Below are 25,345 nucleotides of genomic sequence, written 5' to 3' on the forward strand. Positions count from 1 at the left end.
CATCATGGCAGGCTTACAGAGATGGCGTCTTTGGTGCAGGTGTCTATAATGGGCTGCAGGAGGTTGTCAAACTCTGTGATGTCCAACTGAGTTTCCAGCAGCAGTTTTTGGGTCTGCTGCTCCATAGCCAGAGATATGGCTGCAGTCACTTGTTCCTAGATTGAGAAAGACAGAAAAGGCTATCAACCATCTTCTTGTTTCCTGCTTCTTACAGTGCAGACCCTTTGCTGCTTGCTTCTGCCTCTGCTTGCATATTTCTGCTGATGATCTTGCTTTTCCTCCGTGAGAAACTATGAGCAGCGGCTCCTGAATACTTTTACATCAATGGACTATATATTTTTGGTAGACATAGTAGGCTATCGCCATATTTCAACATTTTTATGACCTCCTCAGTACTGCGTGAGCATGGCCTAACAATACCACAAGCCTGTCCTACACTGACTGGAAATGTGGTACTTAGCTAAAGCTGATTAGCAGTAAGATTCCTCTCCTCTCTGTGGGTGACTGATACAAACCCTTACAGAAGATTGCAGTTCTGGAAACCAATTTTCTCCAGTTTGAAGTGAAAGTGAACGAACCTTGTGGGAATGACATCACTTTACCATTGAACAATGGACAAAAGCGTGCTAACACACAAAATAGCACCAACAAGACAAAGAAACAAGAGGGCTGTGGAAGTGGTAGTCCTTCCTGAAACTCTCTTGGTTCAAAGCCTAAAGACAGTACTATGAAACTCCACGCCATAGCTACGCCTTTGCTCCAACGGCGTTGTGAGCCCTTCAAAGTTATGCGTCGGGGTTGCTTTGCATCGCAGTGCAACCACCATAACACTTGGGCTGACGCCTGTGTCTGTGTCGCTCACCACCAATACAGTCCTCAGACTGGCAAACCCCATTGACTAAAATGTGACTAATATACTAAAATGAACTTCCCCCAAAGTAGCTTACTGGCATAGAGTTAATTTCAAAACGTACTGACATAAACACTTTACAAACAGATAACTCTGTCATTGTAACCAAAATAAGTTTATTTGCAAAGCTTAGGTCCGTGAACTAGCATGTTGCAACTCCCTACAGTGGGCTGCTTGAGACACTAACTATCAACATACAGGACGAGTTGACCAACCACAGTCCTTGAGGTTGGCTTCGACTCGACGCAAAGGTACAAATTTTTGAAGGTGCATGTTAGCATACGGCGGAGGGCTCAGAGAGAGGTTTACAGAGACGCAGAGCAGTCTGTGGGGGTATGTCGTTAATTCAACACAGAAGCATACATCAGCCTTAACCCTTTCCTAGTGAAAACCTCTTCTTTTCACTAAACAACAGTTTTAATGCCTTCCTGTTGGTTTTTTGACCACACCACAGCACTGAGACGGCTCTTGTTATAGTCTTTAATGACATCCACCTTAACACAGATAGTGGCAAAACTTCAGTCTAAACTAAAGTATAACTTTATCTCAGTGCTGCATTTGACACAGTTGACTAAGACATATTAGTAAACTGATTGGAAAACTGAGTTGGACTTTCTGGCTCAGTACTAAACTGATTTGAATCCTACTTAAAGTTGCTGATTGAGTATACAAATATGACATGCAGAGTTCCCCAAGGCTCCATTCTAGGGCCTCTTGTGTTTAACATCTACAGTACATGTTTCCACTGGCTCAGATTATGGAAAACAACAAAATAAGTTGCCATAGTAATGCAGACGCCACATAAATTTACATAACCTTGATCGCCAGGGGACTACAGTCCAATACAAAAACTGAGTAAGTGCATTGAACAAATTAACGACTGGATGTGCCAGAACTGTCTTAAATTAAATAAAGAAAACGTGGTTGTGTTTGGAGCACAAGATAAACGATTAAAAGTGAGCGCTTAACGTCAAACAACAATGTTAAAAACAACAGACAAAGCCAGAAATCTTGTAGTCATGGACTCAGACCTGAATTTCAACCGCCACATTAAAACTTACTTACAAAGTCATTATCACCTTAAGAATATATTAAGGATTAAGGACTTATGTCTCAGCAGGATTTGGAGAAACTTGTCCATGTTTTTTTATCTTCAGTAGACTTGACTACTGTAACGGTGTCTTTACAGGTCTCCCTAAAAAAAAAAATAATCAGACAGCTGCAGCTGATTCAGAATGCTGCTGCTCTAGTCCTCACTAAGACAAAGAAAGTGGATCACATCACCCCAGTTCTGAAGTCTTAGCACTAGCTTCCTGTCTCTCAAAGAATTGATTTTTAAAATACTGGTGCTGGTCTATAATTAACTACACGGTTTAGAGCCAAAATCCATTTCTATTAACCACCCAGGCCTCTCAAGTCATCTGAGACAGGTCTGCTATCGGTCAGAGTCTTTATTATATTATATATTTATTAATTTCTCTCTTGCTCTGTACCTGTCTGAGTGTGTGCATATGCTGCTCCTGTTGCTGCAGATTCCATAGGCTCTGTTGGATGAGATCTTCCATAGAGGGCACGGCAGGCGGAGGAATAGGAAGCGGAGCAATCATCGGCATTGATGGAGGGATGTCAACCGCGTCTTTGGCACCGGGTTGTAAATTTCTGCAAAGAGAGCAGCAGGAAAAGAGTGGGGGATAATGAACATTTGAAGTCTGCAGGTTCAGCAAAGCTTTGATTTTGAGGCTGAGGTTAGGGGGGTTGATGCTGTGCGACTGCAGACGTGATGTAGATGTCCAAAGAGAAAGTTTCAGTCCATAAATCATATACAAGGTAAACATAGCATGGTTTGTTTACACAAAAGTATTTAAATCAAAAGGGACCTCAAAAGATAAAGCAGATAAAACATGTCAAATACAAAGCAGAAGAGCGAACAAAATTTGAAAGACAATCAGCACTAACTCCCCCTCCCAACCACCCTCCAACATGTTAGCACCTCAGAAAAGTAGAGACCCATCTTGTGATGGGATCACATCAGCTGGCGCGCCAAATTGGACCAGGGGCGTAAAGTGGGTGCAGCAACGACCCCTTCCCTACCCCTACTTCCGACGTTCTTTCTCAGACCGCACTAGGGCTGCACAATGTATTGTTATTGTCATCGTGGTATCAACTACTGTAATAGACACATTGCGAAAACGGCTACATATATTGCGAAAAACACTGAAATTTTGTGTGTTAATTGAAAGAAATTAGCAGTAAAAAAATTGCACTTTAAAATGTAACTCTTTTTTTAAGTGGTGCCTATTACATTCCATTCAATGTTCAATTTGCTCAATAAAAGAATGCTGGAAATTATTTAGCTTTCAAATTATTTTAAATTAAAGTTGTATTTTAGCAGAATACTGAAAGCAGCAAAAATGTACATTTTAATATTGGTTTATTTATTGCAAGTAATATCATTATTGCAATATTCAACAACGCTATTGCATATTGCATATTTTCCTCGTATCGTGCAGCCCTAGACCACACCCACAAATTGGCCTTCATTTTGATCTCGGTAATGTTTTGTGACTGCATCTTGCACGGTTACCGGGCCATTATAACTATTCTATGTTCGACAGAATCCTAGAAGTCTACAAATAAGGCTGCAAGTCAAAAATGCTCTGAGAGGATAAATATTGGACTGATCAAAGAAATCATTAACCAGCCATGTAAAAACTATTAATTTGTAATTTTTAGTTTAATCTGATTTATTTTTGCCCCACTGCCCTCAGTCAAACGCCTGAACAAATTAAAAATTTGTATGCTGATTTTAGGCCTGTAGTTTGACAGCGATGTGGCACAACCGTAACAAGAGTGAAAAGGTGCTAGTGTCAACTTTATAGGGACTTGTTTGTTTTTTTAACCAAGAACTAAGTTCAAAATTCAGAAACTATTGTTCCGAACACAACACTTGAATTGTTGGTGAAATCATGCTGCCCTGGCACTTCATTCGCTCTGAATCGTGACAACACAGTAAATAATACAGCACAAACTCAAAAAGGAAAAAAAAGAAGCATACGGATAAATGCAACTGAAAACAAACCATAACAACTTTCAAGCACAAATGTGATAATGTCCAGCAGAAAAAACAAAATGTGACGGTTGAACTGGAATTTTGAATTTGTCAGACCAATCTGGTTCCAAATAAATACCTTCAGATATATACTCCTCCCCATCTTGGGTAGAGGGATCTAAGTGGAGAAAAGCAAACAGTGGTATTACATGACTGACAGAACGTTGAAGAGCCCTGCATTGGAAGGCTGAACCTGCTCCTCCTTCCCCATAGCCTGCCACATGCCTCAGAGGAAACATGTAATGGGTGCTGTCTTCATCACTTGTGAAATCAACTTTCCAGGTTCACAAACTAAAAGTTGCCCTCAAACTGCCAACGAATCGGCAAACAGCAGTAAACTACTATCGGCAGCGCGCTTCTATGATTTCAGACTTTTATGTTTATAGTATTTATTTTTCCACTTCCATTATTTATATCTTTAATTAGTAATTTGACAAGCCATTTAAATGATGTAACTCATTGTATTATGTATTGACATATTTAGTAACACATTTGACTTATCAGATATGATGACGTAATCAACAAGTTTGTGCATTTTGCAAATGACATGCATCTAGTGTCTACACCACACCTGGCTGACTTTGGGCTCATTAACATAGCAGTGCATTACAATGCAGATGCTGCACCGACTTGAGTTTTCAATTTAACTGATATTTTCTGCTTTTGCCCTTTCAACAAACAGTTTTAGTTATGAAGATGTTTGCTTTGCACATACAGTGCTCCTCAGCAGACAAGAATCCTATCAGCTCTGACTGCTTGCATCTATCACAACGGATACACACGCACACACACACCTCATTCAGGTGCAGAGAGTATATAGGACACAAATGACGAAATGAAGCCCATGTGCAATGCTGAAGAAAAATTCAAACAGCAGCTAACAATTCAGTGTCCACTATAAGGCCACAAAGGAGGAGTCAGAGTTCATATCACCAAGTAATGCTGCTCAGTTTCGAGAGGGACAGGATATTTAATTGGGGAAGAGTGTTCTTGTTTAGGGCCGGGCATTGTGGTTTAAAATAGATACATTTGGTTAGAGAAGCCCAAAGCCCATCTTATGCATACAATAAAAATACAATTGTACAATATACCTGCCATATCAAAGTATTTAATCAAATTGACTAAAAAAAATAAAATCTATTATTTCCATTTAGCAGTTTTTACAAGAGTTAAACAAGAGCTAAGCTAAACTTGTTATGTGTCGGCAAGGCATAGAAATTACTAAAAAGGGAGTGCAGGTGGCCTATGAGGTGATAAGTGTGAACTGGTAATCAAACAGTAGCAGGCGGTTGTGATGCTTTTGTAAACTATAATTTGACAGTATTTGTTTCTCACAGCAAGTGTTGGCAATGACAGAATAGTACCTTTTCCACTTGAATTCAGCCACAATAAGCCATGCGAAATGTGTTTTTTAGTCTGTACTTTAGGACGCTGTTAGTATACCTGGTATATAGCTTACAGTGCCGTACAGTGCTGATGGTTCGGCTTTCCCATACACCCAGAGATAAAATAGGACATGTTGAATAGTAGGTACACATGGTATGTCAATATGTCTGACCGTTGACAAATGTTTCCTATTGATGTTGCCCACCATTAATAAGAACCATTAATAAAATACAATCAACTATAAATTTGAAAATATTCTGTTTTGAATAATGAAAAAGCTTCAAATAAGAAATATCAGTTGGCATTGAATGTCAACTGTAGATACTTGAATTTGGAGCTAAAGACTATTTAAGGTTGCATACCCAGCCCTACTCGTTTCAAATAGAGAGCAAATTCCAAGTTCTATACAGTGCAGCACTGGTGAGCTCCACATGGCTTTGTTGTGAAAATGTGGCCTAGACAATGGAGGCAACTTGTGGTTGTACTGCTACTCTACTGTAGAAAACAGCTGACATGGCAGGTGACATTAAGGTTCTACCATGTGCTATAAGTAAGCACAATAAAAGTAGATAAGTGTGAGTAGGTACAGTACTTGCTTGATGGGCTTTAAATGCCTAAAAAACACAAAAGACAAATCCACTCAAACAGAATACACATTATTAGTATGATGTTGGCGAGTTCAATCGAAAAGAAATCTTGTGTCTGTATATGGATGAGCAAGGTGTTCCAATTGGTTATGTACCTAAAATACAAGATGATATGCTCTCATTTAATAAAATGAATTACATGCTGATGACTTATTGGCCTGTAAAATTGTAAAAAGCTAGCCTGGAAATCCAGACCCAAACCCGAAAGATTAAGGGTCTGGCATTGAGTAATGAAAGTCGCCCATCGTGAGGGGTGGCACCAAGCGTCCATTTAAAATTCTTACTGCACGCAATTGGATAACAGTACAACCAATCACAACAATACAAATAGGGTGACGTATCCAGAGCCCTATATGCTTAGCTACCAGCTGAGCTAACTGGTAGATTAAACTGTCGTCATCTGTTTAGCTCGCCTCTGGCCCGCTTATATCAGATACACTGATGTTATTGGTTCAGCCGGGCTGCAAGGGTACAGTTAATGAGCAGCAATACTCAATGATAGAGTGACTTAAAGAGTAAAATCAAATTCTGCTCTCACTAGAACTCTGGATTTCCAGGTTAGCAAAAAGCTGCATTTCAATTTATTCCGTTTCTTAATTTCATATGTTTCATTAAAGGACTCTATAGCACAGGGAAAGACCTAATTTTCTCTTGAATACTAAAATCAACTGAACATTACAACATCATACAAATATTTAAGTGCAAATTCCGGTTAAATGGTGGACTGTTCCTTTAACTACATACGCTGCTGTTGCTCTATAGCAAGCTTGCACTTGTAGTAGCTGAAGTAGTCTCCCCCAAAGAGGAAGGAGAACTTAGGGTTGTCCTTCTGTTTCTCCATTGTCATCTTTTCAAACTCTGGCCCGTTCCGAGCGACAAACTGCGCCAGCTTGTCAATGACATTCTTCAGTTCTTGATCTGCACCAGAAAGAGAAAATGAGGAAACAAATACAGTCAGAACTGAGGCAGCTGGTGGTCTATCTGAAACTAGTGGCAAACAGAAGATGTTCAAAATTACCATAACATGTGCTATTCTGACACTGAAAAGTTATATACTGACTTGGCCACAGTCTTTGCCCTCATGTGTTATTGTATTAAGTACATATCCAGCTGTAAATCTTGCCCACAATACTTGTTATGTATATTTTATATTCATAGGACAAAACCAACTGTAAAATTCTGTTTATAATATTATTCAGTTCCATATTTATTAATTTATGCACTTATGCACTGATGAAACCATTGTATATATCCTGCACTGCTATTGCACTTCTGGTTAGACCCAAACTGCATTTCATTGCCTTGTACCTGTACATGTGTAATGACAATAAAGTTGAATCTAATCTAATCTAATATTCCAGTTACAGAGCTACGCAGTTTTCCAGAAAGACAAATATCCTTTGATCTTTGAAATAATAATTGTTCACCTACATTTTCCTCTGTTTTGTAGGTGATTCCTGAATCCTTAATGACTTTTGTACCAATCTGAATGAAAGAAGAATCCCATCTACTGCAAGATAGACAAAAAGTATTGACTCGGTTTCCCCATACAGGAGCTTTCTGCATAGTGGAATAGGTCCTTGCTCTTTTTTAATACAGTAGATCAATATACAATGTGAAGCAACATCAATATTTACAACTATAATTATTAATATTTTTTAATTTAGGTTCACATTGTTCAAATTGAGCAGGGAAATATTTCACTTGAGGAAACACATTTGGGAAACCGTTTGAAAAACCTGTTACTCTGCAGCAGACAGTATTTCTTCATTTCATCCAGGTAGTTAGAAGAGTCTTTGAGAACCCTGGAAATGTCTTTAAAACAGTCAGTAGTAAGTGTACGCTCGTTAGCTAAATTTACAGTTACAATTTTGTTTTCCTTTTTTAAAGATTGCTGCCTGGGTATTCATCTTTCAGAAGAGACACAAACAAGGGCTATATTCTAATCGGCATTGTCAGTTAATCTTGTGCCTTTACAGTTAACATTCTTGCCAAATATCCATACATAATCAACAGTGTACACTCATCTATCAAATTTATATTAAATATATATTATATTATATTAAATATTTACCTTTGACCATTCGTCAGGCTTCCTCAATACCGATTTTTAAAACTCTTCTTAAAACTCATTTCTACACTTTGGCTTTCAACCCAAACTGAGACTTGATCTTATCTGTTTTTATATAGTGTTATTGGGTAGATCTTCACCCCCAGTTTATTATTTTTATGATATTGTGACTGTTATTTTTATATGTGTTTGCTGCCTTCATGTACAGCACTTTGTTCAGCTATTGCTGATGTGAAAGCGCTTTATAAATAAAGTGATGATGATGATGATGATATATAACGATGCCCTGTTTTATTTACAGATAGAGCTAGCTAGTAGTGGAGTAGCCCTAGGAGAGAGGGATCCTAATCCATAAATTGTCTGCAATGGAAGTTGAAAATTACCCTTTTGCATTAGCTTGGTTACTTGACTAACGTTTAAACTTACAGGGGAAAAGCTAATTTCAACCTTGGATGACTTTAGCCGTGAAAGGAAGCCAACTTAATAACATGTGTAACGACTAGCTAACGTTAGCTACTTAGCTAACGCTAACTGTCAACGTTACAAAACTACTACAATTATTGTTATTATTATTATTATAATAACAATTATTAGTCATACTGATTAACATTGGTGCAACTGTGTACACAAAAACCTGGTGTAGCTCGCTAGCTAAAACCTGTGGCCGAAATACTAAAAGCAGCGGTATAACAGCATTGTGTTGAGCAGTAGCGCCAGGTAGCATGATGCTAGCTAACGTAGAATTACAATAACACAACGCTGTGGCGCCACGTTAACGGTAATGCTTACCTTCAGGGGGATTTGGGATATCCATGTTTGGCTTCAGTTACAGCAAACCCGCTGCACTTTAATGAATAGTCCAGATATCAGTCAACTCGGTTTATGTGTTACTAAATTCACAAAATTGCCCCTGGAACGTACACCGGAAGTACTATTCCACAGACACCGCAACACGAAACAGCGGGGTTGTCTACAGCGCCACGCGGAGTTTAGTCGAGCACATTCTTCCACAGCAAGCATAGACTGTATATTAATATTCAATATGTAAACAGTCTCCGAAAAGCAAGCCAATCCTTGGTGGAATTTTTAAATTTTATTTTTTTTAAATTTATTTATTCAGAATACAGATACAAACAAACAAGGCATATGTACAAATCCATTTCAAAAATAGAGCTTTTTCCTCTGGTGGAGTATACAATCAAAAACCTAGGAGCTTATAACAAAGTCACATAAAGAAGAAAATAAAATAAGAGAAAATAAACAGAACAGACTATCTCAAACTGAGATGAGTTTCAAGTAAACAAATCAATTCAAAGGCTTTTTTTTTCAACCGTTAACCCATTTCAACAACACACACACAATATCATACGCAACTCATTCTTATAATGGATGGAGGGGTTGGTCTTAAAATATCTACATGTGTATGTGTAAAATGTTTTACCAAATTGCTGAGAACAAAATCTACCTTCTTATCTTCAACAATAACACCAAACTTTATATTCTTCACTGTCAGAGGTGGCATTTCAATTTCTCTGGTCTATAGCCGGCTCTGCAGATCTCGCTATTAAGACTGCACCGACTCACACAGAAAAAATAGCCTACATGTTCTCCATTCTCAATTTCCTTTTCACAAAAAACACAATTATATGGATTAGAATTGAATCTCAGTCTTAAGCATTCATTTGTTGGCTAGATTTCATCTAAAATGTTCTTTTACCTTTGGAAGGAGAGGAAATGAGACATAACCTTTCCTTATTTTCTTAACCTCTCCATCACCAAATTCTTTCAACATATATATTTTCTTCTTACTGGATTAGAATAATATCTAATATACTGTATAATCTTTTAATAGAATATTTCTAAAAACTTTGTTGGTACACTTATAGTCACAGAAATCAATTCATTCAATGCAGAGCTGCCTCAGACCACACTTTGGAGTACCTAATGTTGATTTTAGAGACTCTGGTATAGCTTTTAACCATCTATAATAATACTTGACGTTGCATTGAAATTGATATTTCTCCCAAAACTCCTCGTGCTGTAACACAATACCATTACCATCCATAAAATGAGCTATTGCCCAGATTCCCCTGGATTTCCATTCAACCATGTGCACAGATTTTCTGCTTATCAATATGTATCTATTATTCCAAACTTGGGTATTATGAGGTGTAAAAGGATGTTTGTAGATTAACTTCCAATAGAGAAGGACCTGCTGATGGAAAGCAGTTTGACTGGTAATGAATTGCTTCCCCCCCCCATGTCATCCATTTATACATTTCAAATTGGGGACAATAAACCTAAAGGCCTGTTATAAAAGTTTTTCACCATTTCAATGTCAAGACGCCATTATCAAAATCAATCGCATTCGCACCTCCATTGTCAGAGTTTTCAACCATGTTAATTTTCCTTATTTACTGAAATTTGTTTCTCCGTATTAAGTTAAAATTGACCTTGTTTATGACTTTGATCATACTTGTAGAGATGGGTAAAGAGAAGACCGGTAAAATAAGTCTGGATAAGCTGTCCATTTCGGATAATAAAGGAAATTGTGATATCTTTCTGCAGCCACCTATTTAAGATTGTTTTACACTTGTTTACAATTGTTCCATATATTCATTTTGTCCGAAGCTGTCTTATTCTTGGAAATAACAATTCCCAAGTATTCAACTCCTGACTTGACCTCTATATTTGCCCGCCAATCGGAAGGTTGGTGTTTCGATCCCTGGCCCTGCAGTCCCACGTCGCAGTGTCCTTGGGCAAGACACTGAACCCCGAGTTGCCCCCGGTGCTGCGCATCGGAGTGTGAATGTGTGTGAATGTTTATCTGATGAGCAGGTGGCACCTTGTACGGCAGCCTCGGCCACAGTGTGTGAATGTGTGTGAATGGTGAATGTTTCCTGTAGATGTAAAAGCGCTTTTAGTAGTCGTCAAGACTAGAAAAGCGCTATATAAATACAGCACATCTATATTGCACAGGGATTGTAATCATGTAATATTAAATTGCTCTGAACAGCGTTTGAAAGATATGGAAAAATTGATAGGCTATGTTGACTCAAGCTTGTGTCTCAGTGGTTAAAATGAATGTTTTACCCAGGATTCATTTTGTGAGCTCTATGCTGCCTCTCGCCCATCCTGCTGGCTACTGGCGTAAATTACAATCAGTGATATCTATATTTATCTGGAAAGGGAACTCAAGATGTCTACTCTACAGAGGAGGAAGGAGTATGGTGGCCTCTCAGTTCTCAACTTCAAACATTATTTCTGGTCCTTTGTGTTGAAGTCCCTCCTTACGTGGTATAACCCAGATGTGTTTGTTTGCAGGTGTACCTTAGAAAATCTTATGACAGAGCCTTGGTCACTCCATAATGTTCTTTTTGCCAGTGTTTCTATCAAACAGTGCCAACTACACTTTGGCCCCATCATCTCTCATCTTATAAAAACTCGGAGATTAGCTGAAACATGCTGCCATGTAGCTTGTAACTGGCACAACCTTTTCCCCATTATTCAATAGTACAACACTCCTGATTGGTCGGAATCCGATAACAGCCCAACAATGGGAACAAAGTGAAGTTCATTGTCTGGGAGACATTTTTAGCGTGGTTGGCTTGTTACCCTTCTCTGACTTACAAAACGCGTTCAATCTACCATGTTCCTCTTTTTTTCACTTAAGGCATACGGTGTCTCCTGGCAGAGGCCTTTGCCCATTCATCCTGTTCGGAAGTTATTTACTATGCAGCCTAAAAACTGTGGTATTTATCAGTTCTTAGTGATAGCTGGCCACTCTGCCCTTCCTATTGAGAAGATCTGGGCATGCACTTGCCCAGGCCTGAGTATTGATCTCAACTGGGATGCTGTATAGTCTAGCATTCCAGAAGTATCACGCAATCCAGACTATTAGCAGAGTCACTACAATTTCATTCATGGGACATATCTTACCCCTGGGAAAATGCATCACATTAAAATAATGAACTGCCCAATAAAAGTTAAAGGTACATATCTTCACATGTTCTGGGACTGTTCTCCTGTTGGTCAGTTCTGGAACAATATTGCACACAAAATTTCTGCTTTGATTAAAGCTAGTGTACCCGTTACTGTCAATGTCTTAAATCTGAATAATCTGTCAGCCTTTCAGCTCTCTAACACTTAAAAAAACATGCTGTGTTGCTGGACTTACAGCTGCTAAGAAAATTATTGGAAACCGTTGGAAACCACCGTCTTCTTGTACATGCATACTTTTCTTTTTTGGATGTCATATATATGGAACTCTCAGGAAAGACTTTGGACACTTGGCTCAACATAGCGGAGTCCTTGAAATCTTGGATGTAAATTTGTGCTGCAGCCTCTACTTCTGTTTGCACATGTGATTGGTCCCTTGTCTTGTGTCTGTCTGTGTGGGTGTCTGTTTATGTACAATATGTGTTTGTTAATGTCTGTTTTCTGCATGTATTATTTGTAAGCTGTGGACGTCACTCTTTCTGTTGTGTTCTTTTTATGTTTTTAACTGAATCCAACTCCTCAAGTCTCAGAGCTGACTCTTAAATGTCTTTAAAGGGATCACCAATGCATGGGATGGCATGTTTGATTTTATCAAACAAATAATCAGTCTCTATCCCAAAATAATTTGAGTACAATTTGGAGTAAAATGAGAACATTTCCTTACCTATACTTCTCAAATCTATGCTTTCTACCCCATTCATATTTAAACTAGTAATTTAGTTCTTTTCACATGCCTCAATAATTTGACCTTATAAATGTCCCCTGTGCTTTTTCAAGATAAAGTTCATCTAATCGACTTGTAACTCCAATAACTTGTTTTTCCCTTGATAATTTAGGTCCAAATTACTACAACACTGGTTAATTTCCCACAACAAATTACTTTAATAGTCTTTTTCCCTTTTTAATCCCTCGCAAAAATGTATTGGGATTTCTCTAATCTTAAATGTACCAATATAACCTTGAATTGAATCATCCTTTTCATTTTTTATTATAATTTCCCTAACCTTCATGCAATTTTCCTCCTTTTGTAACATTTTACAACTTAACTTCCAATATGTTTTTTGGTTACTCTCACTGTGGGTTCTAAAAGTAGTAGATCTATGAAACAATGATCAGAAAGTGGCTCTTCAGAAATTTGAGTTTGTTTAACATAAGTCAGAAAGGTATCGCTTACCAACCAGTAATCAATCCTAGATTTACTTTCTCCATTAGGCTTAAACCATGAAAATGTGTAAACCCAAGGATTAAGGAGTCTCCATGCATCAATCAAATTGTTGTCTATTATAAAAGTTTCTATATATCATTCTGCTTTGCTTTCCTTAGTCTGGGAGGCATTCTATCATCCCATTCATCTGGTGCCATATTCCAGTCAGCTCCTGCCAATATGTAATCGGTAGGGTACAGCACTTTTAACTCTGAAATCACATTTGAGATACTTTCCATCAGTATTTTTGATTTGACCATCATAACCATAAAAATTGGTAATTATAAAGAATGAACTTTCCACATTCATTATTACCATCAAATAATGTCCGTCTCCATCGGATCGATGAGTCATTCAGGTAACTTTAAGCATATCGCCACAGATCCAAATCAGTTAGAACCATGACTAAATAAGATTTTTTCCACCCATTGATTAGTCCAAAAAGCTACATCAGCTTCAGAAGAAGGAGTCTCTTGTAAAAACAAACTGTGAGATGTTTGCCCTTTACAAAACATTCAAAGAACCAAAACAGATTCTCATTTAATGTGAACACCAGAAATGAGAAAACAAACAACTGCTAGTTTAACAGTTGTTAAGCCACTGAGACCAGGAAAAACTATAGGCTTTAGGGAAAGTTTTGTCCCTCCAAAAGTTTCCACTGCTTTATACCATAAACAGACCGTGTTCCCTCGTCTTCCCGTTGTCTCCAAACCGCCGATGCATCCATACAAGTTTCCCGGACCGCCTTGCTTGTTCTATTACCTCCGTCTTTCTTCCCAATCCTCCCGTGGCAGAACCTCGGCAAAACGGATGCCGTTCTCTTCACAGACCGAAGAGTTTTTGGTCCACTGCCAGATTTCTTCCTTCACTCATCTTTTAGTGAAGAGAACGATGATATGCCTGATCTTTTTGTCAATCTTTTTATTCCAACTCTGTGGACAATGTCCACTGCTTCTGTCACGATTCACTAGAACAGGAACCCAAAAGTAGACCAGGACAAGGTAAGTAGAATGAACAACGTGGGTATTTATTTGAATAGTGTGTGTGGAAACAGGTGAGTCCAGATGGCGGAGCAGTGGATGAAAGCGAGTCGGATGGAAGTTAGTGAAGATCCGATAACGCTGGTGAAGCAGACAGCCAGGTGGATGTGTAGGGAATGTCCCAGGTGACAGAAACTGCAGACAGAAGAACAGGAGGCAGATTAACAGGCACAATAGCACAAGCAGCAGAGCAAGCTTTCTAAACTGATTAACTGATACACTGGCAAACATCCTGGTAAGGCTAATGATCCGGCAGGGAATGGATGTCAGTACACTGCTTACATGGTGGAGCGGTGATGATCATGACCAGATATGCAGATTGCAGATGAAACACAGGTGTGGGTGGTTGCAGATTCTCCCACCTTGCTTCGTCACCAGGCAACCAGACAGGAACTCATGGAAAACAGACTCAAAAGTGGAAAACAGGAACTCAGGCAGAAAACAAACCCAGGAGGCGGGATTCATGACAGCATCTTCTAGCTTTGACCCCATATCTGGAGCAATCATGAACCAGGATGTGGGTGAACTGTGTACGTATATGTCTGCCATTTTTCTCTTCCGAACAATTTTTCTAGAGGCACCACCTCACCCTGTACCTTTATTGTTCTTTGACACTCTCCTAATCTTATTATTCTCTTTGCAAAGATGGTCGTTTTGTTTCTCCAGATCTCATACTTTCTTTTTACATTCCGTCAGTACCACCCTGTCGAACTGGACGGTCTTTGCTAAGCTAGCATTCATGGCGCTGCTTTGTTGGCTCTCTTAACTCGGCTAGCAGCACATCCACTCGCTTTTCCAGGGCCAGTATCGCCTCAAAAATAGTCTTATTAGAAACGTCATCCCTCTCAGCGACTTCAGTTGACTTGGCCTTCTTTCCCACAAGTTGCTTGGTAGGCGTTGGTGGCATGGAATCATTGCCACAGTGGTCCTTTTTATTTAGCAGTGATACATCCATAGCATAGTCATGCTCCTCTTCAAGCACATTTTCAAATTCTTTCGATGTTAGGCAAGGATTTCTTTCCTTCGGGATCTATTTTAAGTGTTGCATGTTTAATGACACGTTTTGCATCTATTTTCACACTTCAGAGTGGACATTCAACTACTTCTAACTATAATTTGGGACTACTTGTGAAGAGCTTGGAAAATCACGACTGCTCAATCCGCCATCTTGCCAGAACCCACCCTTGGTGGAATTCGGAGGACCCTTGACATTGGAACAGTCTTTTGATGACATAGTATTGTCAAAATTCAGGCTTCGGAGGATCCTTCCTTGACTGGGAGAAACGGCTGTAGAGTAATTTGTTCATTCTGATACATATTTCCCACCTGACAGACTGAGCCACGATACTTGTAACTACATTCATAGTATAGTTAGTACATTCATATATATTTCCTACTGACAGAATGAGCTACACAACTTTAAACTACATTTTATAGAGTAAAAAGTCTATTCTTAAAGATATTAACTACCAGACAGAATGAACTACCCTACTTTCAAAAACAAGTGGAAGTGATCTATTTTGATAGATAGTTCCTACCTTAATAAAGTAGTCCATTCTGATATATATTTTACAATAAGCTACCTTACTTTTGACTACATTTATGGTTGAAGTAGAGCATTCTGATGGTCTACTTTTATTTACATTTTCAGAGTAGTCAGATAGATAGATAGATAGATAGAGTGAGTTGTCCATTCTGATAGATTCATTCTACAGCACAGAATGAGCTACCAAACTTAATTACGTTTATAGAGTAAGTAGTCCTGATAGATATGTCATACCTGACAATGAGCTACCCTACTATAAAATCAATTCATAGAGTAAATAGTCCATTCTGATAGATATATCCCACCTGACAGAATGAGTCACCATTCTTTTAACTAAATGTAGAAGAAATACATTCAACATTTGTTGGAAATACACTTGCTACACACTGTCTCAAAAGTATATGCTTCTCGTTTTAGCTGCTTTTAGATTGTCACTGATGCATAGCTTTGAATCCCAACATTCCAGCTATCACAGACAGACCACTTCTGGGAGTGAAACAGCTTTTTCCTCTTGTCTTTCTGTCTGGTCCCCATGAAGCTGGTTCAGTTGTCCCCATGTCCATACAACAGGAACTTCCTTTTGAACTTCCTTCACTTCTTAATACGGCTTTGTCGCTCGCACACGATGGACAGATACTGGGTCAGCTTCACCATGGCAATAATAATGGTTCCTACAATCAAGGTGCAGGTTGGCCAGAACAGGGAGTGGAAGACGGCGACCCGACCGTAGATCTGTGTCAGGATGGCACTGTCAATTCTGTCTGTAGGGTCCACAAAACACTGAACTGTGTGCTGAGACCTGAGGCGCTCAGAAATGTTCTGAATGATCACATGCGTGGCTGCATAGTCCTTACGACACTTTGGGAAGTAGAAGCACTGAAGGAAAGAAGGAAAAAAAGACATGGTTTATTTGTATACAGCTGGCTCGTGTGTGGTAGTCCAGGTGTTCTTAACGTTACAGAAGTCTTTTGACTGTTCACAGTCCAGACCTCAGGGTTGCTGTCCTGCGTCTCCTCGTTGTGCAACAGTCGTAGCACCTTTCCTGTGGAGTTGAGGCTCACGTAGACCTGAAGACAGGGGTAACGGGAACTCTTCCTGCACTCTGCTCCACAGCTGTATGAACAGTTGACATCGCCCACGATGGTGGAGTTCACGATAGTGCAGCTAGCCTCACTAGTCCACACGCTGTAGAGAAAGAACAATTCTTTTCAATGCATGCAACAAACATACCTTCATTGATTTTAGTTGTTAGTCAGAGTTTGACTATGCAGATAATAATGCAAAACTAACCATGACAATTAAGTCAGTTTCTGTTTTCTAAATGAGTTAACGGGAAATGTGCAATCATTGACATTAAGTGCAATATGAGGGGAAGGATGTGCTGTGGGTTCTCTTCTGTGAATGTGAGGGAAGATGGGGGGAATTGTGTGTGGTTGTTAAAGGTCCACTGAAGCATTGGATGACACAATGTATGATTATGTTCTGTGTTGGTTAACTGTAAGCTTATTGTGTGTGTATGTGTTGCCATTTGTTATCGAATGCCCAAGACAAATTTCTCCTATAGGAGACAATAAAGGCGTATCTTCTCTCGTACTGGAACTACGTAACATACTGGAAATACTGTATGTCACATAGAATTTGATGAAAGTGATGCTTTTGAAAACATGATATTACACACTCACTCACTTACTTAGCACCTGAGATCAAATAAGTCTGAGAGTCTTTAGCCCTTAGTCCTCAGAGCTCACTTTGGGATTGGGCCATTGGCATTTCTTCAAACCAATCACCATTGCCTTGGGCAGTGGCGGACACAATGACAGTGTCTCTGCTAAATAGCCTCAGGAAGGAACTTTGTGGTGGAACATTTTTACGTTCAAATGTAGTTTTAGTGCAACAGAAAACTCAGATTCAACAGACAGTCTAGCTAGCTGTCTGGATTTACCCTGCAGCAATCTGAGGAGCAGTTAACCATAGTCCTCAGAAATCCATCAGAGTTTAAAATTAAAAGAAGAAAAGTGGAAGGTGTTGGACATCTGGCGGAATATCTGTTGGATCCTGAACAATCCTGGAAGTGGAACGTCGTCGATATCGACTGACCTTGTGACTTGTCATTACCTGTCCGAGTAAGAGCGCAGTATGGTGATTCCCAGGACAAAGTACATCATGACAGAGAAGACGACCATGCTGAGGCCCAGCAGTATGGCTCTGTCTTCTCCTGCCCTAAGAGCTGTCATGGTCTTCCTCTTGTCCAGGACATCGTATTCCCGGGACTTCTGGTAGTTGGAACTAAAAAAGGTTAACGTGTCAGATGTCCTTTAGCAGTTCAAAAGGTTTTACAGTCAACATTGCACACATGTCTAGACCTTCTATAGTGTAAAATGCAATCTCCTTAAAACAAAATATGTAAATCATCAAATGATGGTAAAGCATTTTATCATTCATGGAGGGTAAGCTGAGCAACAGGACACACTCTGTCGTGTCCTTTAACTGTCTATCAATGTAATATCTGCCTTTAGTCCTAGTCCTTGCACTGCCCACTTGTTTGCGGGGTCCACGAAATAGGAAACTGTGAGCTGAGACCTGAGAATCTCAGAATATTCAGAACTATAGTGTGTGTGATTGAACCGTCTCTGCCTCCTTCATATTAGATTCATTAATTTTAAAGCAGCTAAGCCTTATATAATAGGGTCATGGGGAGTCATAACACCCCAGTCTGCTTTGTTCAAGTTAATGAAGTTTTAGGTAAAATCATTATGGCATCACTATGCAATAATGATGGTGATTCTTGCACTGGCTACCACAGACTCTAACACAGGTATGTGTATACATGTTTACCGTGACCTTTACCTTCTTCTGAGCCAGTATGCTACACAATACCCTCATGATAGACCTTTGCTAGATGTTCCTAAGCCAATCCTCAAGACTAAATGTGTACCCTTCGGCCAATAATTATCCATCATGACATCAGGTAATTAAATCATTTGTCTTCACTTCTGGAAGCCAACTTCTGTAGACTGGCCTACTGTTATTTTTAATATGTCTTTTAATCAGAATTGTACTCATCTATTTTTACATTCATGCATTATATGTATCTAATTTTAGATTTATTTCAGATCATCTACTTTTTTTACTGTTTCTAATGTTTTATTACTATAAAAAGGTGTGTCATTACACACTGTCTTGACCCAGCTTTTGAATTTACTGCACTTTCACTACACTTAGAGTAATAATTTAGTGTGTTGATCTCTGCTCTTCAACTGACAGTTTAACTGCTTTTGGCCTTGACAGCTAAAATACTCCAACTGACATTTGAAACTCTTGTCACTGCTGACATACTAACTGGCACTTCAATTAGCACACACACTCATCGCTGACTCTTGAACTTGAACTGAATTTGTCATTTGTTACATTATCTAACTGCATCAATGGTTTTCTATGGGGTCAACTACTTCTCATTTTAACATTTTAACCTGTTATGTCCAGCAAACTTACACTTTTCAGAAAATGTCACCTTTTCTAGAACATATCTGTATTAATGTTGAAACAAACTGAGCAAGGCAGTATTCAATACCTGCGGTCACTTTTTCCATCGGTTGCTTTGCTTCCTGCCCACAGAAACATCCTATCTGAGGAATGTGGGGACTGTAGTCCACCGATGCTGCCAGAGGCGCTGACCCACCTGCAAAGTACATGAGACAGTTATTCAAAAACCTTACAGAATCTAACCTCTATTGTCCTGATGGACCATGAGGAATATTATGGTCTATGGCTCAGATCCTGTGGTTAAAGTATTCAGATCTGTTACTTAAGTTAAAGTAGCACCACACACTGTAAATGTGACTGTGAATGGTCTGTGTGTATGTGTCAGCCCTTACGCCCAATGTCAGCTGGGATTGCCTCAAAGGATAAGCAATTATAGACAAAGGATGAATGTATAATTTTTGATAGCACTTATTGGATTAATTTCATCAAGGTATTGGGATTTCAAAAACAGCCTCAGGATCAATGACAAAATTAGTTGCAAAAAACATGTTCTGTGAACATTAAGAATATCACGATGATAACAAATATTAGTTGTAATGGAATGCACATATCAAAGATGCATAAACAACCCTCAATGTACAGTATGTTCATATGTCATCACTGAGCTGGCCCAGCATAATTCACAATGATTTACAACCCAGGTAACGGGTCTCTTTCATCATTCATCAATAAGACGCTTTGCGAGGTTACTGTCAGCACTGGTGTGTATGTGTCTGCATACTGTATATGTGCATGTGTTGTAGGCAGTACAGTAGATCAGTCTGCTGGCAAGGCAAGGCAAGGCAGCTTTATTTGTATAGCACATTTCAGCAACAGGGCAATTCAAAGTGCTTTACACAAAATCAGTTAAACAGATAAAACACAAGTAAAAACAGTTAAAAATAGAAGCATTAAAAACCGGTAAAACACATGAATAGACAGTTAAAAAAAATAGACACATAAAACACAAGAATAAAAGTTACAGTGCAGCATAAGAAATTTAAAGAAATGAGCAGTCATTTAAAGAAAGGCAGCATCAAAAAGAAAGGTCTTCAGCCTTGATTTAAAAGAACTGAGAGTAGCAGCGGATCTACAGGTTTCTGGGAGTTTATTCCGGATATGAGGAGCATAGAAACTGAAAGCTGCTTCACCCTGTTTAGTTCTGACTCTGGGGACAGAAAGTAGACCTGTCCCAGATGACCTGAGAGAAACAAGCCTCTCCAGAGAGGTCTGCAACCTGTTCACTCAGGTTATGTTTTTCTTTCAGAAATCACATTTGTCTACACGAGTGACTTAGTTAGTTTTCACTATCTTGTGCACCTGTTTTTTTGTCAGATGCAGACATATGCTGCATAGCCCTGACCTTTTTTCCAGTTTTGTACATATTGACATTTACGTGATTTTGTTCTCTGTGATTGAGCGTAATCACAGAATTGATTTTCTCCCATTCAATATCTCCATTGACATTTCATCAATGCCTTTATAGACAGTTTATTCTGGAACCAAGCCAACCAGCTACAACATGACTAAAACATTTGATTCAGCTAAAAAGAACGTTTCAAAAACAGAAAAAAAGGCAAAGGTACAAGACTGGTTACAGGCTTACGTGAGTACGGTAAACACTTCCACGGAACAGTAAGCTCCCCCAGTCAGAGACGTCACTGATACGCTTATTTATTGTGGGTAGTGTAGTATTTCTCCATGACATCCTGAATCTACGTTTCATTGTTTAGATCTGCTAAGATTACTGAAGTCCAGTTACTAGACCTGAGCGCCCTCTGGAAGTAACAGGTAGTCCAAAAGCTAAGAGAATCAAAGGTAATTCTCACCATGTTCTTTCTTGCGTATTCTCTTTAATGCCATCAGGATGGCCATATCTTGCCCCACCCCCATGTAAAACCCGCAGATACTTGTATTCTTTCTGCGATAAGGCCCTTAAATGCGGCTGATGGCAGCAACCAGTGACATTCAGTGCTTGTAATCCTGGGGAAGCACCATGCTTTCATTTATGTATTTATTACTTCCCTTAAGTTAGATTATGGTTGTATATTTATTTTGTTTAGCTTAATGTTTAAGCCACCATGTGTTGACCTGCTGCTACTGACATGTTGGTCGATTGATTGCGATGGTGTCGATTAGGGGTGTACTTGACTAAGAATTTACACTGTCAAATCATATTTGCCAAGTCTTGTCTATTGTTGACTGAAATATTCAGCTGTGATAAGGTTGTGTGTGAAAGTTCCTTTTGTATGAAAACATGCAACCGATTAGGACACAGAAATAAAAAGACTAGAGTCTTATTGTATAAGTGTTGCAAGGGTGTAGAAGATTAATTAAAAAAAGGTTTGGGAAAAACTGGTGTAAAATCAGACATTGAGCACCCCCATATGGCCAAAATGGCATGATCCTCATTTTATAACACCTCTGCGCAAATAATTGACTGAGATTGGCAGTCAATTCTGGCTCCTTCGATCAAAGCATTGAATATTTGACATTTTAGGGTCACCCTGAGTGTTAATACTTGTCTGCTTTTTATGGGACGTGTTGACTGGAAAATTCCATTGCCCTGTTGGAGTACATATTGAATGCTTTAACCCTTATGTTGTCCTCGGCTCAACCTACATCAATTTTCTTTTTAACTACCCAATTGTAATTACCCAAAATAACATGATGGATTCCAAACAACGCTCAAAACACAGAGACTAAATACAGGAGGTAACGAGGTAAAACCTGGGACAGGTGACACAAGGGCTGGGAACAAGTGAAAGACATCAGACAATCACAAAGGTGGGAAAACTGAATGAAAGGAAGCAAAACAAGACAAGACAAGACAGAAAACCACACTACCAAAGTAAAACAGGAAACAGAAACATAGGCTACAAAAAAGTGCCCTGCTATGCCATGAACTACTACAAAGAACTACTACAAACTACTATTTTTTGTTACTGTTATTGCCACTCTTCATTTTAACCCCAACCGGTCGTCAGACACCGCCTACCAAGAGCCTGGGTCTGTCCAAGGTTTCTGCCTAAAAGGAAGTTTTTCCTCGCCACTGTCGCACTGTTGCTTGCTCTGGAAGAAACTACTAGAACTGTTGGGTCCTTGTAAATTATGGAGTATGGTCTAGACCTACTCTATCTGTAAAGTGTCTCGAGATAACTCTCGTTATGAATTGATACTATAAATAAAATTGAATTGAATTGAATTGAATTGAAATCCCTTACAAAAGTTGCATGCTTGTTCAGATAAGTCTCGTAAAAGTATTTTTTGATCATATACATCCAGAGTAGCCTTTGACTCTATGAAAAGTCATTAGAGAAACACATTTAGTGTGACAACCTATCAATCACCCAAGTCTTCCTGTTAGTGTGGAGAAACGTGTAACCTAAAACAAGTGGGGCCGACATTGTGTGCATGCACGTGTCTTTCCTGAGAACATGTTCTTTTGATTGATGACTGACTGCATACCCAAACAGATCTTCATGTGTGTCTTTGAGTGTTTATATTTATCTTTGTCAAACTGATGGAAAAAACTCACACACACACACAAACACACATGAAAAGGTATGTTGACACGCTGTCTGAAACATAACTGTCATTCCTTTACAGTTTAAAATGGAAAACACTCTCTCGTAAAAGCTGACATTGTGAAGGACAGACTCTGGCCTTGTCACTGGACAGGCTGTTCTCTTTCACTGTTCATACTTATACATCAGAAAAAGAATGCCATGCAATAATATACAGTCCCTGACAAAAAGTGTGTCGCTTATCTTTTTTCCCAAGAAACACTGCTATTAACCTGACTTTAATTAATCAATTTGGTGTAAAAAATAGTCATATGAAAAGCTAAACCTCCCAAATGATGTTCAATGCACGAATAAATTAGTTTCATAATAAAAAATTATATTTAAAATGACAGAAAGGTCAAATTTTGGCAAGACAAAAGTTTGCGCCTATACAGAAATTGAACAAATTTACTACAAATATAAAATATGGCAGCAAAAATTTAAATAGCGGTGCGTGAGATCCAAATTAATATCTGTATGGGCTTCCATGAGCTTGAAGGACGGCCCATGCGGTTTTTTGGAAGGATTCATACAATGTATTGATGAAGTCATCAGGAATAGCTAGGAAAGCAGTCTTGCATGCCTCCCACAGGTCATCAATATTCTTTGGTTGGTCTTCCATGCTTCCTCTTTCATCTACACCCCACATATGCTCAATGATGTTCATGTCTGGTGACTGGGCCGGCCAATCCTGGAGCATCTTGATCTTCTTCGCCTTGAGGAAACTTTGAAGGGAGATGGAAGTATGCAATGGAGCACCATCTGCTAGAGAATTGGCCTCTTTTATGGTTGGAATGTAAGAGGTAGCTAAGATTTCTTGGTATTTGAGACTATTGATGTTGCCTTCCACCCTGCAGATCTCTCGCACACCTCCATACTGGATGTAACCCCAGACCATGATTTTCCGCACCAAACTTCACTGTTTCTGGGTGAATCTTAGATCCATGCGGGCTCCAGTAGGTCTCCTGCAATTTACGGCAAACTGTGGTGTAATTCAACAGAAGATTAATCTGAAAATCCACTTTCTTCCCACTTCTCCAGCATCCATCCTTTTAGCAGGCTGTGGGCCTGGCAAATGCCACACGGTTTTTCAATTGTCTTTTGTTTTAGTGCTGGCTTCTGGGCATTGATTTGACCATGGAGGCCATTTCAAGACAGAATCGACAAACTGTTCAGGTTGACACAGGGACTTCAGGGGACCAGGTCTTGTGGAGCTCTGCTGCAGTAGAAAATGGGCTGCCTTGGATTTTCGAGCCAACAAACGGCCCTCTCGAGCAGTTTTCTTGCGGGTCTGCCTGACGGGCTTTTAAAAAACATCCCAGTGCTTCAAATTTTTTTTTTAACCCTTACGATTTGGAATACTTAAAGGTTTCTGCCCCACCTTGGTTTGGTCTTCTCCCCCATCCCTCTCCGCTTTCAGACTGGGGGGCCACCCAGTAGGGCCCCCCCAAACTTCCCTTTTCCCGGCCCATCAACTAGTTTTAGGGGGAGGGGCGTTCCCGGGCAGGTTGGAGATAAAATCTTCCACCTTCCGGGGTCTTCCCCGAGGTCCCCCCATTGGAGTGCCGGAAACCCCCTAGGGAGGCGCCCAGGGGCCCCTTACCAATCCAAAACCACCTAAACTGGTCCTTTCAACGCAAAGGAGAGCGCTTTTTTGACCCCCTTGGGTGACTGACTTCTCCCCCTTCTTAAGGGACCCACCACCCTCCTGGGGAACCCATTGGCCCGCTTGACCCTTGATCTCGTTCTTTTCGCATGACCCACCCTTCAGACCATAGGGGGGAAAAACCCGAAAATTGCCCGGTAGATCGGAGTTTTGCCTTCGGGCCAGCTCTTTTTTCGTACAACGTGCGATAAACGAATGAAATACCGCACAGTTTCCCGATTCCCCCGACCAATCTCCCCCCAAGGCCCCCTCCTCGCGAAGCCCCCAAGGTACTTAAACTCCTTCCCCTTGGGGTAGGATTTCCATCCCTACCCGGAAGACCTCATGGGTTTCCCCTGTGAAACCGGGGCCTAAATTTTTAGAGTTCTGACCCCCCCCGCCACATCGGCGCAAACCGTTTCCAGTGGGCTGAAGGTCACGGGCCGATGTGCCTCAGACCAACATCTGAAAAAAGCGCGATGGGATCCCGACCCCACCAAACCACCCCTCCCCGCCCCGACTAGCCCGATATCCCTTCCAAAATATTACAAACAGGTTTGGTGAAAAAGCGCAGCCCTGGGGGGAGGCCCCCTCACCCGGGAACCGAGTCCGATTATTTGGCAAAACCCGGCCCCCACTCTCGTTTGGGGGTCATACAGGAGGGAGGGCCCTAAAAGGGCCCCCCCCCCCCTTTTCCCCC

The 25,345-nt window shown here is 39.9% G+C and overlaps 2 protein-coding genes and 1 long non-coding RNA gene across 6 annotated transcripts in view; 1 reads left to right on the forward strand and 2 right to left on the reverse strand.

The window, feature by feature from the left end:
• The window catches only part of LOC116695342 (calcium homeostasis endoplasmic reticulum protein), a 25,210-nt gene extending 16,117 nt beyond the window's left edge, over positions 1-9,093 (reverse strand). For 2 of the 3 annotated variants that reach the window (XM_032525552.1, XM_032525548.1), the window contains exons 1-5: positions 8,913-9,093; positions 6,797-6,970; positions 4,099-4,137; positions 2,404-2,569; positions 18-155 (exon numbers count right to left, since the gene is read on the reverse strand). In XM_032525552.1, the coding sequence (XP_032381443.1) occupies positions 18-155; positions 2,404-2,523 (258 nt within the window). In that variant the 5' untranslated portion in view covers positions 2,524-2,569; positions 4,099-4,137; positions 6,797-6,970; positions 8,913-9,093. The remainder of the gene's footprint in view (positions 1-17; positions 156-2,403; positions 2,570-4,098; positions 4,138-6,796; positions 6,971-8,912) is intronic. The other variant, XM_032525549.1, reaches the window with a different exon arrangement.
• Positions 4,322-23,818, forward strand: LOC116695384 (uncharacterized). Its single transcript, XR_004333446.1, has 3 exons — positions 4,322-4,404; positions 15,806-15,811; positions 23,808-23,818. It is a non-coding gene; the product is annotated as an uncharacterized LOC116695384 (long non-coding RNA).
• Positions 16,060-25,345, reverse strand: part of LOC116695363 (calcium-activated potassium channel subunit beta-2) — a 31,221-nt gene continuing 21,935 nt past the window's right edge. The window contains exons 2-5 of one of the 2 annotated variants that reach the window (XM_032525581.1): positions 19,484-19,591; positions 18,028-18,198; positions 16,902-17,097; positions 16,060-16,788 (exon numbers count right to left, since the gene is read on the reverse strand). In XM_032525581.1, the coding sequence (XP_032381472.1) occupies positions 16,504-16,788; positions 16,902-17,097; positions 18,028-18,198; positions 19,484-19,533 (702 nt within the window). In that variant the 5' untranslated portion in view covers positions 19,534-19,591 and the 3' untranslated portion in view covers positions 16,060-16,503. The remainder of the gene's footprint in view (positions 16,789-16,901; positions 17,098-18,027; positions 18,199-19,483; positions 19,592-25,345) is intronic. The other variant, XM_032525580.1, reaches the window with a different exon arrangement.

This window comes from Etheostoma spectabile, chromosome 9 (genome assembly GCF_008692095.1).
Source record: "Etheostoma spectabile isolate EspeVRDwgs_2016 chromosome 9, UIUC_Espe_1.0, whole genome shotgun sequence".
In the NCBI taxonomy this organism is placed as follows: Eukaryota; Metazoa; Chordata; class Actinopteri; order Perciformes; family Percidae; genus Etheostoma; species Etheostoma spectabile.